The following is a 16,804-nucleotide window of genomic DNA, read 5'->3' on the forward strand; positions in this document are numbered from 1 at the left end:
CTCTCAAGACGTCCAAAACAAGATGTATGTGAACCACATACTAGTGAACCACAGTATTTAGCTTCTTGCCACTTGATATGCAAAACAGGGTCATCATGAGTCTTGAGACCAGGTGGGCACCTTTATAAGTAAGAACTACAGAGAGGCGTTGGCCACCGAGGCCGGCTCTTGCCTATGGGGTTTGCCTTTCTTTGTAGTCTCACACTTTTGCTTTCAATTCCCTGACGGATTTCAGACTTAACAGGGTGCATACATGAAGGCAGGGCCAAAGCATTCTTTGAAACATTGAGGTGATGGTGAGTACCGACAGGGTCACCGTGAGAGGGACACTGGCTTCAAATCCAACAAATGCCCATGTGGCACCTGTAACAAAAACCACCCAGAATCCCTGTGAGCAGCAGCCCTGGGGAAGCGGCTGGTTATGGGGAATCTCTCCCCCGCCCCGCGCAGAGAAACCTCCCACACCCCCATAGACAGGTGCAAGGAAGCATGTGGAAATTCTGGCCCAGGTCGTCTTGTGCATTCTCTTTGCATCTTTGATGCTATGTTTTTTGCTTTTGGCAAATAATGCATCGCTTAAGGATGGGATCTGCTTTCCATTTCTTTTGAGTTCCCTAAAAACTACTGTAGTTGAGCTAAAGTTTCTCTGTGATGTGGTGGGAAGAACCAGGTATGATAGAGGGTTGCATTTTATGAGATGTAAGATACTTTCAATTCTGATCATTCTTATTCTACCTTTTAGCGGAAAAATCTTTTTTTTGAATTTATTATTTTTATTTCTTTTTTTACATTTGTTTTTATTTAAGTTTGATTTACCAACATATAATATAATAATACCCAGTGCTCATCCCATTAGTGAAAAATCTGATAGACCACTTATCCTCCTCTGATGGATTAGTGCTCATTTCTAGAAAGTCAGAATCATGATCTGTTGTTTATTCTGACGGACTTTGAGGTGAAGGATGAGATGGTGCACAGCATGGGGACACTCCCATGGAGCATTTGCGCCGGAGATTAATAGTATGAACCCATGATCGCTTACCTGGCATTTTCCCACCGGGATACCAAGTGGACACTCATGCACGCTCTTCCTCCCCAACCCAGGACATAGGTCTTCATATCTAGCAGATTTGGTAAAGTGACTAATATGGATAAAAAGTTGAGATTGCGCTACAGGAGACCTAGGAATCAAAATCAGAAAATTTGAAATGACTGGAGACTGTATTTGCCATTAAGACAGCCCCTGGATGGAATTCCAGAGAGGTCCCTCCCTCATCCTGGACCAGATCCCGAGTCTGAGAGCTGGCTTCTCTCAGGTTTGGTCACTCTCAGCTTCACAAACCTCATTATGTTATCTGGATTTTTATTTTTATTTTTTTAAAGATTTATCTTTAATTTTTTTTTTACACTGGGTTCAGAGTAAGAGTTTAATAAGGTACTTGAGGGCAGTTAAGATTACATTTCACAGTGTTATGTAGAATTCCGCACCTATGTTAAATCTGATGTACTCAATTTCAGCCAAATTCACCAATAGACTACTGGTGGCTGAGAAAACCTCCATAAAATACTGGTTTATATTTAAAACTCCGGACAAATCCTTCATTGACATCACAGTAACGGGCACCATTCCGAAACAATTATTCTCCCCAGTAATCTTTTTCTTTCAATCATAACATAGAACTCTTACAGTCAATAAACCAACAATCTGAAAGTTTATAACAAGGAAACAAAACAGTATAAATGTCCAGAGCTGCTCATGAATATACAAATTAAAATTTACAAGGTAGGAATTTTAAATAGGAAAAACTCTTTGTCCTAAATGTAATCTAGTCCTTGAATAAAAGTATACATTTTGTAATTATTTTAATGGCAAAATTTTAATGTCATTTCTTTTGTAGTTTAAAATGTGTGACTAAGTAAAATGTGCCTTAACTATCTTTGAATGAAATATTTGAGAAGTTACATGATGGTAAGATCCTGTCCAGTAAACTTGATGGTTTGTACTAACATTTTCTAGCATAGAGCACCTTCGGTTTCACCTAGCACAACCAACCAAAGAAGCAGAGATATTCATGAGAGACTCAGAGAGAGAGAGAGGCAGAGACACAGGCAGAGGGAGAAGCAGGCTCCCTGCGGGGAGCACGATGCAGGGACTCGATCCCAGGACCCCAGGATCACGCCCTGAGCTGAAGGCAGATGCTCAACCACTAAGCCACCCAGGCGTCCCTACACACTACCCAGACTTATCCATGTTGGACTTTCTTTCTATTTGCCTTGATACCTCTCTTTTTATAAAAAGAAATAAAACAGTGAAAGTACCGCTTTTACCCATTCTTTTCCCTCCCTTCTGGAGATAACCGCCATTCTGAAGTCACTATACATTATTCCCATGCATATCCATCAACAGTATGTAATGGTTTTTTGTTGTTGTTTTTTTTTTTTAATAATAGAAGTGATATTATAATATACAGGCTTTGATCTTATATTTTACATTTAACTTCTGAAACGTATTCCTATTGACAAAAATAGGCCTGATTCATTCATTTTAATGTGGAATGCATTGCCCTATTGATAAGTAATTATGTATATTATTTCCAATTTCTTACTATCAAAACAATATGCACTCGTTCCATTTACTAGGTATTGTCCAAAGGCTTGTCCAAGTAGGTGCATTAATTACACTCGGTAACTTTGAGGAAGAGTTCCTCTTTCTCTGTACCCTTGTCAGTATTTTGTGAGGTGGGTACAATCCATGTGATCGAAGTGGTGTGTAAATGTTAGGTGATTGTATCGTTCCCCACTGTGAGTGATGTTGGGCCCCTTTCCATCCTTTACCATGAATTACCTGTATGTGTATTTTAAAAACCATGTTTGTCTTTTTCTCACTGGCTTGTAGAAATTCTTTGTGTCCTTCAAACATTATATGGTCTCATTCATTTGGGGAATATAAAAAATAGGGAAAGGGATTAAAGGGGAAAGGAGAAAAAATGAGTGGGAAATATCAGAAAGGGAGACAGAACATGAGAGACTCCTAACTCTGGGAAACGAACAAGGGGTGGTGGAAGGGGAGGTGGGCGGGGGGTCAGGGTGATTGGGTGACGGACACTGAGGGGGGCACTTGGTGGGATGAGCACTGAGTGTTATGCTATATGTTGGCAAATTGAACTCCAATTAAAAAAAAAAAAGAAATTCTTTGTGTCCTTGATAGTGATCCTTTGTCCATTACATAGGTTTCAAATATCTTTTCCTAGTTTGTGACTTGGCTTTTTTTTTTTTAAAGATTTTATTTATTTATTCGTGAGAGACACAGAGGGAGAGGCAGAGACACAGGCAGAGGAAGAAGCAGGCTCCCTGTGGGGAGCCTGATGGGGGACTCGATTCCAGGACCCCGGGGTCATGCTCTGAACTGAAGGCAGACGCTCAACCTCAGAGCCACCCAGGCATCCCTGTGGCTTGGCTTTTCTTTCTTTCTTTTTTTTTTTTTTAATATTTTATTAATTTATTCATGAGAGACACACAGAGAGAGAGAGAGAGAGAGAGAGAGGCAGGAACACAGACAGAGGGAGAAGCAGGCTCCATGCAAGAAGCCTGATGTGGGACTCGATCCCAGGTCTCCAGGATCACATCCTGGGCCAAAGGCAGGTGCCAAAGAGCTGAGCCCCCCAGGGATCCCCTGGCTTGGCTTTTTATTCATCTGTCATGTCTGGCTAAAGAGATCCCTTGGATTTTAATTGAGTCAGACCTATCGACTGTACCTTCACAATGTGTGCAATTTTAGAAAATCCGAAGAAATCTTCCAAACCACAAAAGTATAGGATACAAAGTCATATAAAAATGAATTGCGTTTTTACGTATTCACAGCAAGCCATTGGAAGTAAAATTATCATCTGTGAATAAGGGAAATTTTACTTCTTCCTCTGTGATCTTTATGCCCTTTTCCCCTCTTGCCTTACTACACCTATTAGAACCACCCTGACAACGATAAATAGAAATGAGGGCAAGCATCCTTGCCTTGTTCCCAGTCTTAAGGGAAGAATGCTCGTGTTTTACCACAAAGAATGGTGTTGGGGTGTTTTTTTTGGTAGATACTCTTTATCAGCTGCTGAAAGTTCCTCTCTATTCCTAATTGTTTGAAAGTCTTCATCATGTGTGAGTATGAACTTGGTTTAATGCTTTCAATGCATTTGTTGAAATGACCGTGGTTTTTTTTTTTTTCCACTTTTTCTGTTAATGTGATGAATTGCATTGATTGATTATCTGATGTTAAACCTTCCTTGTTTTTATTTTATTTTATTTTATTTTATTTTATTTTATTTATTTATTTGACACACAGAGAGAGAGGACAAGCAGAGTGAGCAGGAGGCAGAGGGAGAGGGAGAAGCAGGCTCCTTGCTGAGCAGGGAGCCTGATGCAGGACTCGCTCCCAGGACCCTGAGATCATGACCTGAGCCGAAGGCAGATGCTTCACCGACTGAGCCACCCAGGTGTCCCAAACCTACCTTTTTTTCATTAGACAAACCCTTCTCATCCATGATGTGTTAATGGTTTTGTATGTTCTTGGATTCAGCTTGCCAGTATTTTAAGTATTTCTGAATCTACATTCGTGGTGGTGTTTCATAATTCATAATGTATTTGCCAGGTTTTGGTATTAGATTTATGCTGGCCCCATAAAATGAGCTGGGGAGCAATCCTTCTTCGTTGTCCCCCCCCCCCTTTTTTTCCTTATAGTAGTTGGTGTGAGAGGGGAGCTCTTTGACAGAATTTCAGAAACCACCTGAATGTGAAATTTACTTTGCAGGAAGACTTTTGCTAGTAACTACAAAATTTTCCATAGAAATAGGGATATCTAGATTTTCTATTTCTTCTTCTGTCCATCTGGTAAATTGTATTTTTCAAGGGATTTCTCCATTTCATCTGAGTCATCAGATTTGTGGCTGTAAATATTGGTATTATTCTGCCTATCACCCGATTTTCCTTGCGAATGTCCGTAGGGCTACAACGGTAGCCCATCTTTCATTTCTGATATTGGTAATATGTGTGTTCTTTCACTGTTTTCTTGACGGGTCTAGTTAGAAACATATCGATTGTTTTTTCTTTTTCTCTTTTCAAAGATCCAGTATTGATAATCTTTTCCTTTTTTTTTTTTTCCACTTCTGTTAGTCCTTGTGATACTGTCTCACAGGTCCTAGAAACTTTGTTTTTCACCATTTTCACCATTTCTGTCCTTCCACCATGTGAGTGAGGCAAAGAAGAGAGCTCTTTGGTGGAGCTCTTCTTCTCTTTTGGAAGAGAGCTCTTCCACCTGTGAGCAAGAAGAGAGCTCTCCCCAGAAGGCGACCGCGCTGGCATCGTGATCCTGGCCTTCGAGCCTCCAGAGCTCTGAGAAATAACCGCTGCAGATGAGCCACCCCGTGCATGGTCTGCTGGGACAGCAGCCTGAGCACAGCAGGGGCCAGACACACACGCTCATATCCACTTGCAGGTTTTCCATCACTACACAACACGTATGTCAGAACATGACGGAGCATGACACACTCATGTGTGATCACATGGCTTGTGTTTCCAGAGCTTTGAACACTATCCGTGCCTGTGTTTCATCGGAGTCACACACAGACTGGGGGCCTGGAGGGAGGCCCGTTGGCTTAGGATGATCCCCGTTCACACTTCTGCTCCTGGTGTAATCATTACTAGTGCCCTGTATGCTCTGAGAAGTGTCCCAGTTTGGACAACTCAGGACACGGTCACCTCCCTAATGGGCCTCCCCTGGCCTGGGGGGTGGAGCCTGGCCCAGCTTTGACCAGGATACCGGAGTCTCACCATTCCCCAGAGGCCTATGTTGTCTCAGCCTCCCCTGAGACAAGGAAATTGGAACAAAGGACTCCCTGGGGATGATTTGGGTGACGTATGGGAGTGCAGGGAAGGGTTCTACAAACACTGGGGATTGATTTCACATGACCAGCGATTTGTAGAGACCAGCGATTGAAGGCGCACAGGGAGGGCAAATGTAGGCCTAGGGTGGGGATGGAAGCGTGGGCGTGTGGTTGGCACAGCGGACAGGGCTGGGGGGGCAGGGCCCCGAGCACCAGGCAGAGGCCATGGGAAGCCCGGTCAGGGTGGAAAAGGGGAAGGTCCCCGGGGCCCCAGCTCTCCGGGTCTCTCCCTGGGTGCTTCCCCCCCCCCACCTTTGCAAGAAAACCCAAGTGAAGGTAGCTCTTGGGCTAGATGCGCCTCGTGTGCGCTGGGGCTGCCGTAGCAAAGGCCATCGGACTAGGTGGCTCCCGCAGAGAGAGCTCCTCCCTCACAGTGCGGGGCCACAAAGTCTGAAATGAAGGTGCAAGCTGCGCCCCCCCACCAGGGCGCTGGAGAAGGTCCTTCCTGCCTCTTCCACCTCCCACAGCTGCAGGCAGTCCTGGGGGGCTCCTCGGCTCTTCGCTGCATCTCACCCACCGGGCCCTCCATCATCACATGCCGTCCCCCTGCGTGTCTGTGTTTCTGTCCTTCTGGGGACACCAATCATATTGGACTAAGGGCCACCCCACTCCTGTCTGACCTCATTTTAATTTAAGTACTTACACTTGCAACAACCCAGTTTCAAATAGGCCATGCCCGGTGGTTCCAGGGAGGATATGGATTTTGAGAGGACAGTCTCCACTCCAGCACACTGGGAAGTCACTTGGTGACAATGGCTTGATTCACAGGGAAGAAATCTGAAACCCGAGAGCACAGGGGCTGCCCAGCGCGGCTGGCAGAGGACCATCTTCCGCCTTCCCTGGCTGTCCTCCTGGGACACGGCTCAGCGCAGTGCCAAGGGCCAGCGTGCAACAGGTGCAGGTCGGGGGCATCTCCATGTCCCATGCCCCGTGCCAATGCACTGCCAGAGCCCGGGCTTCCTGTTGGAGCTGGTCCAGCTGCTCAAGAAAGGCCCATCCGGGTCTGCAAGGCGGGGCTGTCAATGAGGGGCCTGGCACCCCCAGGCACATCTGCTCCCTGGCTATTAGCTCTGTTTATTTCTAACTTATCGCTCTTCCTTTGGTGTCCTGGTCACCAGCTCACTCATTCCTGGGAAACTTTCCTGGTTGTCACAGCAGCTGGGGCTGATGCAGCAGCCCCCAAACCCAAAGGAGCTCTGGAGTCGGGCCAGCTATGGTGAAACCACCAGCAGTAGGCTTTGGTCTAGACATCGGCTCCTCCGAAACCCGAAACAGGGGCTGTCACATGCGCCTGTATATAGTAGGACAGGCACTGGCCCAGTGCTGGGGGCGGGAGGCACAAGGCCCGTGATGGGGGTCCTGGGGCTCAGGGCCTGTGTTCTGATTCACCAGGGCCCTCTGTCCTCTACCGTCCCCTCTTCCAGAGTTGGTGGGGGAGCCAACTGCACAGTGCCCCCCAGCTACCCCTCCATTTATCCACACCAAAGACAGGAGCCTCCAGGAAGTGTCTGAAAGCCCCTCTCCAGAAAGCAGGAGGAAGTTCTGTGCAAGAGCACAGAGGGAGGTGCCCACACCCAGGGCAGCTGCAGAACGGCGTGACAGCAGGTCAATAGGAGGTCCCCGGGGGGGTGTGTGATACCAGGGCTAACCTAGGTGTGCCGATTAACCGGGCTGTGTATCTTTTCCCTCCATCTGGCTCTCTGCTGCCTTAAATCACCAAGAGTGACAGTCTCAGGGAGCCGAGAGGCAGCACAGAATATGTGAGCTTGTGTAGGTCACGCCGACTCTTGCGTTTGAGTGTTAGCTGTTCCTGCCCGGAACACCCTCTGCCCCTCACCCACCTGGGAACTCCTCTTCACCCCTCAAGACCCACTTCAGACTGCACTCGCAAAGAGAAGCCTTACTACGCTGCCTCGCGATCCCCATGTCAAGCCTTAGTCTGCCTCACTGGCCTGTGGGCTCTGGGGTCGGGGGGCTCTGCTTGATCCTTAGGGTCCAACATTAGAAGGCTGAGCATTTGCCCTGCATCCACGCTCAGTCCCTCCTTGTGACACAGACATGCCATCGGCCGTGCGCTCTGCGGGTGGGAGGTTGTGCAGCCCCAGCGCTCAGGGCCAGACCACCCGCTGCTCGGAGCTTCCGGGAGAACCGCACCTTCCCTGGGACACCAGCACACACAGCTCAGGGCGGGAAGGATTCGGAGGGGCAGGGTCCCAGGACGGTCCAGACACGTGGCCAGGGAGACTGTGGCAAAGGGAAGGCTTGAGAGGAGGAGTTAGGGGCACACAGGCAGCCACTAGTCAGGGTGGGGCTGGCGACAGACCTTGGGCCTGCAGCTCTGGCCCTGGTTTTCATTCGTTCCTGGAAGATGAGCTCCCCAACCCCCCAGGATCAGCAGCGAGGCTGGAGAAGGCTACAGACCTGTGAGCTCTGGAAGGCACAGTGAGGCCTTGAGACCCCATCCTCTGCCCCTGGTTGGAGAGTTTGCTAGAACAGAGGAGACAAACACACAGGACCTTCCCCCCACAAACACTTCCCCAACGCTCTAGTCCCCACGGGCCAGCTCGGGCCCGCTGGCCGCCGAGAGGTCTGTGCTGTCCCCAGCTGGCAGCCCAGCTCAGGCCCTGCTGCCCCCGGTGCCTCGGCTGCCTGTCCATCAGACCCGAGGGTCCAGGTCACCCGGCAGGTGATGGACGGACGGATGTCCCCAGGTGTCCGGCTCACTCTGCGTGTCCCCCTCATGCAGCCCTGGGAGCGGGGTGTGTGTGACAGGACAGCAGACTGGGGCCCAGGTGGTAAAGTGACTTGGGACCAAACCTCTCAGCTTCCCATCGGAAGTCCCACAGGACCCTGTCTCCTCACGGGGGGCTCTCCAAGGGCAGGGGCTTATCACCTCAGCCCTCCAAGCCCCAGGCTCAGTTGACATCAACTGAGTTCACGGAAGCAAAAGGCCGGGTGGTTTTTCTCTGCGGTCGTGGCTGGGCGCTGGCTGCCGGGGAGGATTTGGGGAGGATTCGGGAAGATTCGGGGAGGATTCAAGGAAGATTCCAGGAGGATTCAGGGAGGATTCGGGGAGGGACAGTGCCCATACGGTTCCTTCTCCCCAGAGGATCTCAAGTGCGGTTGGGTGGAGACTGGGGCACTCCAGCGGCTTCAAACAGCTGTCCCTTCTGAGCCCGATTCTGGGGTGTTTGCACTTTCCTGGGACCTGGCTCAGCTCCATGACCCTGCCGGGCCTGAGGATGTTGTGGGGAGTGGGAAGGCAGAGGTCCATCCAGAAGAGGCTCCCGGGGATTTTCTCTACAATGATCTTTTAATAACGCAGCTCCTGTCTTCTGTGAGCTCGGTGCACGCTCTCCTGCGGGGCGCAAAGCCAGGCCTTAAGACAACACAGGCAGTGCTCTGCCGTCAGCCTGCACTTGTCTTGCAAGAGGGGTGCAAACCAGGTGGAGGGGGTTGGGTCCTCACGGGCTAGGCCTGGGCTGTCACAAGGTGGGACCCAACCCTGTTGCCAATGCGAGCACAGCCAGGCCCCTCAGTCACCGCGTGGAGGACAACTCTGTGGACAAACTGGGGTGCTTCAGGTCCCCCCCAACCCCGCAACCCCACCTGGACGCTGAGGTGACCAGCCAGGTGCACCTGCTTCCAGATCCTAGCTCCGTCTGGTCCATGAGAGGAAGCCCCAACGGGCACCTTATATTGTGAGCCTCAGTTCATTTCTCTGGACCATGAGCATAATTATTCCCATCTCGTCTTGATAGGTTGTGGTAAAATAATTTCCAGGATATGCCCTTCATTTAAAAAAAAAAAGGCGGATGAGCAAATGTGTCTTGTAAGTTCTCATTTGGGTTAAAAATGTGCTTGGAAAAGATAAAGAAAAAGAGAAAAAGAAAACGTGCTTGGATCTGGAGAAAACTTTTCTGGAAAAATACCTAAGAAAGTGTTAAACAGTAAACAGGGCCGCCTGGGTAGCCCAGTGGTTGAGCATCTGCCTTTGGCTCAAGTTGTGATCCCGGGGTCCTGGGATCGAGTCCCGCATCGGGCTCCCCACAGGGAGCCTGCTGCTCCCTCTGCCTGTGTCTCTGCCTCTCTGTGTGTGTCTCTGATGAATAAATAAATAAAATCTTAAAAAAGAAAGAAAGAAGTGTTAAACACAGGTATCTCTAGACGGGGGAGGGCTTTATTTGGTATTGTCTGATTTTTTTCAAAATCCACTGCAAGCATCATCTTGTTATCAAAATATTACAATTTATTAAATTGAATTTCATTAAAATATTGAGTAAGTTTACTGAAGACGTTTATGAAAGCGTACTTAATGATAAAAATAAATCTTGCTGTCAACAATAAAAACAGAAAGGATGGGATTTTTAAGAATTTCGAGGAGGAAACGAGATCCGGGTGCGTGGTGTGCCTGACTCGCCGACGTGCGAGACTTTTCAAGTCCCCAAGGCCGGTCTGGGACTCCGGGCGCTGTGCTCACTGAGGAGGGAGCCTCCTGGACTGCTCCTGCCTGGGCTGCTGGCCACTGTCCGGCCCTGAACTGAGACTTCATCCTCTCCCTGAGGCCGGCCGAGCCTGGACCCACAGCCCTGCTCCCCGGAGAGGAGTGGAACCCAGAGACTGGAGTCTGGCCCCCCCACTGCTTGCTACGGCCGTGGGGTCGGACTGCCTCTCGCCTTCAGGAAGACGAGCTGCTGGGGGCTGTAGGGCCCTGCGCCGGGAGAAGTAGGTGCGGCCAGAGCCAGAGGGAAGGGCCGTCCCCAGACAAACAGAAGCCAGAGGACCTGGGCAAACACAAGGGTATAAATGCGTCTTCTGGGCCGACGCGGCACGATCTCTGAGCGGTCGGGTCCCCAGAGCCCACCCGTGACCATGGAGGCCAGAGTGCTCTGGCTGCTGGTGGTGGTCCTGGTCTTGGGGTCCTCCAGCTTGGCAGTGGCTTACCAGGGCCTGGGTGAGTACTGCTCGGACTTCCTCTCCACTCCGTGGGAAGGAGGGGGCTGGTGGCAGAGTGGGGACAGAGGAGCATGGGCAAGGACAAAGGGCCCAGGCTCGGGGGCCTCGTGGGGGCTCTGGGCAAGGTGACCAAGCCGCCTCGTCCGTTAGTAACTTCCATTCACCGGAACCACACGGTCCCTCTCAGTAGCACCACAAACTGGATCTTGCTGTTTCCATTTTACAGACAAGCAAACTGAGGCTCAGAAAGCGAGTGACTGGTCGTGGGCAGCCCTCCCGGGCAGGGCTGGAACCGGGTCAGAACCCAGGTCTGCCCGGCCTGCTGGCAGCTGCTGCCAACCCTATTGCCCCATCGCCCTCTCGGCCGCAGATTTCTGAATTACCATAGAGGTCTTTATGCGCTGTGCTGGCACGTTTACGGAACAGAAAGACCGGTGGAAGCAGTTTCTTCCAGAACATTTTCGGTACACGCAGGCAGTTTTCACTCAGCGCTGGCACTGTGCCTGCAGGTGGGGGTGGGGGCGTGACTATCCCATCGACCCAAGTTTGAAGAAATTAGGGTGCGGCTCTTATCAGGTGCCAGAGGCAGTGGTTCCCAGCCGGGGTGCCCCCCCGGGTCACCTGGGGAGCCGTGCACCTGCTGTAGCCCGGGATGCCCCCACCACGCCACACCGTCTCGGGGGTCCCAGTGGGAGCGACGTTCGGAGCCACGGGAATGAGAATTTTCCGGGTAGCAGAGATAGGAGAGGATTTCGGGGATCTCCTGCGGTTTCTGTTTTCCTAAGAAAAATCCCGTCAGGCAACGAGGCAAACGTTGCAGAATTGGCGCCAACATAGGCTTGCTTGAGACACAAGAGTTGAGGATGGAAGGATGTGCCGGGAACTGAGTAAATGGGGGACAGGGGCACACAGAAAAGGGGCAAAAAATAGCTCGCATTGTGTCTTCTGTTTGGAGGGTGTATCGCCTATTATACTATTTTTTTAAGGGGGCAGTTTTTTGTTGATCAGTGAAGGGGAACTCTGTTTCTGGGTTCAGGGGCCCCCAGATTTCCAGGGGTTCCTGCCAGCTGGAGGGAACCGCGGCCCCGTGGGCTCCCCGACGGGGCCCTGGGGGCGCACGAGTGCAAGGGGCGCCCTGGCAGAGACCAGAGCCCCCCCGAGGGTGTGAAACCGTCCACGGGTGAGGGTTGTCCTCAAGCAGATGCCGGGGTGGGGCTGGGGTCCTGCGCCTCCACCCCAGATGCTGGGGGAGGCTGCGCGCTCGCAAGATGAAGTCAGCAGACCGACCCAGGCCGGCAAGGGCTCCGGGTGCTGACCGGGTGTCGTTTGGGACAGCGACGAACCTGTGCGAGGTGCCGCCCAAGGACAGGGTGGACTGCGGCTACCCCGAGATCACCTCCGAGCAGTGCGTCAATCGGGGCTGCTGCTTCGACTCCAGCATCCACGGGGTGCCCTGGTGCTTCAAGCCGTTGCAGGACACAGGTAAGCGGCCCCAGGGGGGAGCCCCCAGGTCCCCAGGAAGCCACGCACGCCCGGGCGGGACACCCAGCGCCGCAGCTTGTCCGGCGGTGGAGGCCTCGGTCAGAGGAGTCGTGCCCAGGGCAGTCGGCGGCCCGTGGCAGTCCCAGCTGTCCCTCTGCTGAGAGGTTTGTGCCCAATCTAATAGCAGCTGTTCCGAAAAGATGTTCAAAGTCAAGGCACAACGTCGAGGGAACCAGTTTAAAGACTGTCCTGGAGGGAAATGGAAAATGCCCAGGCCTGGGAGGCCGGGCCAATGCCTGCAGCCGCATTCAGCAAACACACCCCTGCCCTTGTGACGTGGTCCTGGCAGGGCCGACGGTGCAGTAGCGGGCACGGAGCCGGGTGCCCGTCCACACCCCGCCGTCTCCCCCCGCCCCGCCTCCACCGAGGGGCACAGGTGCCCGGTTCTTTTTTTTTTTTAAAGATTTAATTTATTCATGAGAGAGACAGCGAGAGAGAGGCAGAGACATACAGGCTCCCCGCAAGGAGCCTGATGCGGGACTTGATCCCAGACCCCAGTGCCTCAGTGGTGCAGCGGGGGCAGGACACCCCCTGTCCGCCGTGAGCAGGTGTCGGCGCATGCGGGTGGGTGCCGCCCTGGCTCCATCAGCACCCCCCACCCCAACATCTCGGGCGTGAGGCCTGCTATAAGCCACCTGGCAGTCCAAATGCCTTCTAAGGACACAGGCCCCTACTTGGAAGTAGGTCCCTTCCTGGAGTCAGTACCCGCCCTTTGTCCCAGGGTGATAAGGGAGTGGGGCCGCCTTGCAGCCTATGTGAGCCGCCCCCGAATCTACATCGATGATGCCCGCCCCCTGGCCCAGTGCCCGGGGCCTCCTGCCCCTTCCTGGCAAATCCAGGCAGAGGCCCAGATAAGGTTTTGGGACCAGGAAGGGGTTGTCCATTGCCTCTTTGCTGGCTCTCCTCATTGGGGCCCCTCCGTGTGGGGTGGGGGCTGAGGGTCCTACCCCTTCTCCTTCGGGGGCTGGCAGCCGCCCTGCTGAGGCCCATCTCTCCTATCACCTGCCCGAACCCCTAGGTTCCGGTGGGCTCTTCTTTGGAAGGTTGGACACTCAAAACACTTTCCCAGGGACTCGGGGTGAATGCAGCCCCAGGCCCTGACCTTGGAGCCTGTCTTGACCTTGAGAAGCCAGGCACCCGGTGGGTGGAGCCGAGGCAGGTCGTGGGGATGCAAGCCTGTGCTTTGTTTCCAGAATGCAGATTTTGAAGCAACGCCCTCGGCCCCGGACACCCTGGGAAGCGACCTCCCCCACTCCGGGACGCCCCGCCTTGTCCCCTGGCTCATCCCTGCTTCTCTCTCACCCTGCTCCTGGCCAAAGCTAGCTCCTGGGGCCTGATGTCTGAATGAATAAAGATCCCCATACTCAGCACGAGGGCAGTTCCTCCTTCCTGAGACTCGATGCTCTTGTGTTTTATTTCTCCCAAGCGGCTCTCCTTTCTCAGCCTCACCTCCTTTCTCAGCCTCTGCCACCTGGGGGTGGCTGGAGGGGGTAGGAGCACCTCCAGCCCAGGGCCTCCCTCCTGGGGGGACCTCAGAACTGCGAGGTGATCCCTAAATAGCTGCATCGTTTGCGTGAGGCTGTCAGAGGCCTCAGACCAAGCCCTGCGGAGGGAGGCAGGGAGGCCGAGCAGCCTCTTCAGTAGGCCAACCGCCCCCTGCGAATTCCGAAAAGACATTTCAAATGTAAGTCTCAAAAAAAAAAAAAAAAAAAAAAAGAGGATTCACGTCTTCCTTCCTGGAGAGAGCAAACCAATAAAGCCATGTTTCCAACTGGCACTTTTTCCGGATTTATTTGCAAATCAAGTTAAGCACCGGTGACCCCTTGGTGGCCTTCTTTTACTTTTTTTCCTCTGAAAACGGACGCGGCTTTGTGAAGAAATGAGCTAGTCTCACCGTGAGGATTCTGTCTCGGGTTCTCGCGGAGGCCTCACGACCCCCTAGATGCAGGCTGCTGCGCCCGTCGCTGACTTTCTGGGCCGCGTAGCTCCCCACGCACTGGCCTGCAGGGAGTCCCGAGAGCTGCCTGTGCTGCCCGCCTCTTGCGGCCGGAGATTCCCCGCGTGCCCCTCCGAGCCCGAACGAAGCGGGGCTTCTTGGTCGCAGGCCTCCTCCTACCGAAAGCAGGCACCAGCTCCCATCAGAACCACACGCTGCGTTTCTGGAGCCCCTGGGGCCGGGTTCCTGCAGCTGAGCATGTCCCTGGAAGTGAGACATTATTACCCCGACCTTACGGATGAGGAACCGTAAGGAGAAAGACTCGAAAAGGCCCGTGCAATGGGGTCTGCGGTGCGGGGGCCACGGCAGGACGCCCTGGCCTCTGAATCCAAAGCCCTGTGTGTTCCTTCTCATGCCCAGGCCCAGGCAGTGAACGTTTCTGGAAACATCTCAGACCGCTTGGTGCATGCAAAGCGCAGCCTCCTCCCTCCCCTGGGCACGCTACTACCCCGAGCAGCACTCACCTGGACGTGCCCCCCTCTTTCTGCCTCTGTGTCCCTTTCTCCTCACAGACCAAGCCCAGCCTTTGAGGCCAGGCCCGATCTTAGCTGAGGCCGGGAGACTGCGCTGTGCTGTCACCATCCCCCTTGATACCCACCCCGCGCCCTCCCTCCAGGACGGCGGGCTCTGTTGCCCTCCTGCACCTCGGCCTCATCAACGGTGACAGCCCCCCCCCGCCCCGCCACCCTGTACCTCCCAGAATTCCCCTGATCCAGACTCCTCCTTCCACCGTGCTCCCACCTGCCCCAGCAGGGCCACCGGAGGGACAGGGTCCCCCCAGAATCTTCAGCAGGAGGCCCACCTTCCTCCCCCGTCCCTTCCTCAGTTACAGCAATGCTTCCTGCATGCTCCAGATAGGTCACCTTGGCCCTCGCCGCCCTGTGTGAGCTGGGTCAGGTTTCTACCATCAGTGGAAAAGTATCAGGTGGGCAGATGTGTCGCTTGAGGCCCCGGTGGGACAGCATTTTCTCCCCCAGGGCAAGTCCTCATGCCTGGGCCTGGCTGGCACTGTCCCCCAGCTGCTGGTCACCATGCACCGGCCATACCACGTCCTCCCAGTGAGGGGTCCCCTCCCTTGTCTTTCCTCTCCAACAGTCCTGAGTCTGTGTCTGTGCTCCGTGGCTCCCCCGGACCCACTCCCCGTGTCCATAGACGACCGCAGGGCCACCTCCCTGCTTGCGGCTCTCAGCGCGTGTTCCCATGTCCCTGGGCACCCCTGAGTCCTGCCTTCATGGAGGATGACCCAGGCCCATGACCTACAGCTGAGGAACCAGTATCCCAAAGGCCGGGCATCCCAGGGAGCACTCTGGGTGACCAGGAGCTGCTGGGTCCGCTCGCCCTGCGGCTGGCAGGCCCTCAGAGGAGGCTCACCTTCTGGTGACCACGTGGGCCCCTGGAGCCCTGTGGTTGCCAGGCCTGGCCGCACACCTGCTGAGTGGGGGGCGGGGGGTGCCGAGGCCTGGCCAGTGACAGGGACAGCCGCTGACCCCGTGGAGGCCCGAGGGTCCCCAGGCCTCTGCACCCCACCCTTCTTGGATGCAGCCTGCCGCCCAGGAGAGCCACCGAGCCTCCGTCGCCCGTCAGACACCGCTGTCAGTGCCTCACTCGGTGGCCAGATCAGAGCCACCCTTCTCCGCCTGACTGCAGGCACCACCAGCGGGGGGGTGGCCCTGCCCACAACCCCCACCCCCAGGCGATGTCTTCTATCCCATTGTTGGGCGCTCGGGTCTTGAGAGCTCTTCCCAGCCAACTTGGGAAGACCCCAGGCCAGACTCGGAGGGGGAAACAACCTTCACCCCCCAACACAGGGGCCTCCTTCCCATGACCTCCCTGCTCAGGGGAATCGTCTGGGTTGGGGGTGATGCTTAATTGTCTCATCCTGGGACTCAAAGTTCTCTCCCCAGACCTCTCTCTCTGTGGTTCCTGCAGGGAGCACAGGGGGTCCTCCTGCAAGTCCATGCTCCGGGGGTCCCAAGCAGCGTGAATGCTTGCACTCCCCCACCCCAAGCTAGTAGCCTCAAAAATACCTCGAGGAATGAACGTGGATGTTACAGTCATCTGGGGAGCTTCCAAAAGCCTCAGACGCCCGGCAAACCTCAGCCCTCGGGTAGGTTCTGGCTCCGGCCCTGGCCCCGTCCAGCCAGGCAGAGGAGCCGGGCACCTCCACCTGTGCAGTGCAGACACCCAACAGCGGACACAAAGCGGGTGGTCGGGGAGGACGGGGTCTCCAAGTCCAAGAGGCAGATCCTGACCCCGACTTCAAGACTGTGACTCTTCTCCAGCCGGTGTCAAGAGCCAGAGGAGCAAGCAAAACCTGTGGCTCACTTGTCCCCATAAATACCATGGACGTCTGCGGACCCTGCAGGCCACTTAAAAAAAA

The 16,804-nt window shown here is 53.7% G+C and overlaps 1 protein-coding gene across 1 annotated transcript; it reads left to right on the forward strand.

Moving 5' to 3' along the window:
- The first annotated feature begins 10,726 nt into the window (after window positions 1–10,726).
- TFF3 (trefoil factor 3) lies at window positions 10,727–13,798 on the forward strand. The gene is made up of 3 exons (XM_041734716.1): window positions 10,727–10,884; window positions 12,222–12,368; window positions 13,622–13,798. Exons 1-3 carry the CDS (start codon window positions 10,737–10,739, stop codon window positions 13,633–13,635), a joined length of 309 nt encoding a protein of 102 aa, XP_041590650.1. The 5' UTR covers window positions 10,727–10,736; the 3' UTR covers window positions 13,636–13,798.
- The last annotated feature ends 3,006 nt before the right edge of the window (window positions 13,799–16,804 follow it).

The sequence above is a fragment of the Vulpes lagopus genome, chromosome 20 (assembly GCF_018345385.1).
Source record: "Vulpes lagopus strain Blue_001 chromosome 20, ASM1834538v1, whole genome shotgun sequence".
Lineage (NCBI taxonomy): Eukaryota > Metazoa > Chordata > Mammalia > Carnivora > Canidae > Vulpes > Vulpes lagopus.

What these genes read in the sequence shown, in the direction of transcription:
- TFF3 (XM_041734716.1), top strand. Translation starts at nt 10,737, where the DNA reads ATGCGTCTTCTGGGCCGACGCGGCACGATCTCTGAGCGGTCGGGTCCC. An exon ending in AGTGGCTTACCAGGGCCTGG is followed by an intron (nt 10,885 to 12,221) that starts GTGAGTACTGCT and finishes CGTTTGGGACAG; the next exon opens with CGACGAACCTGTGCGAGGTG.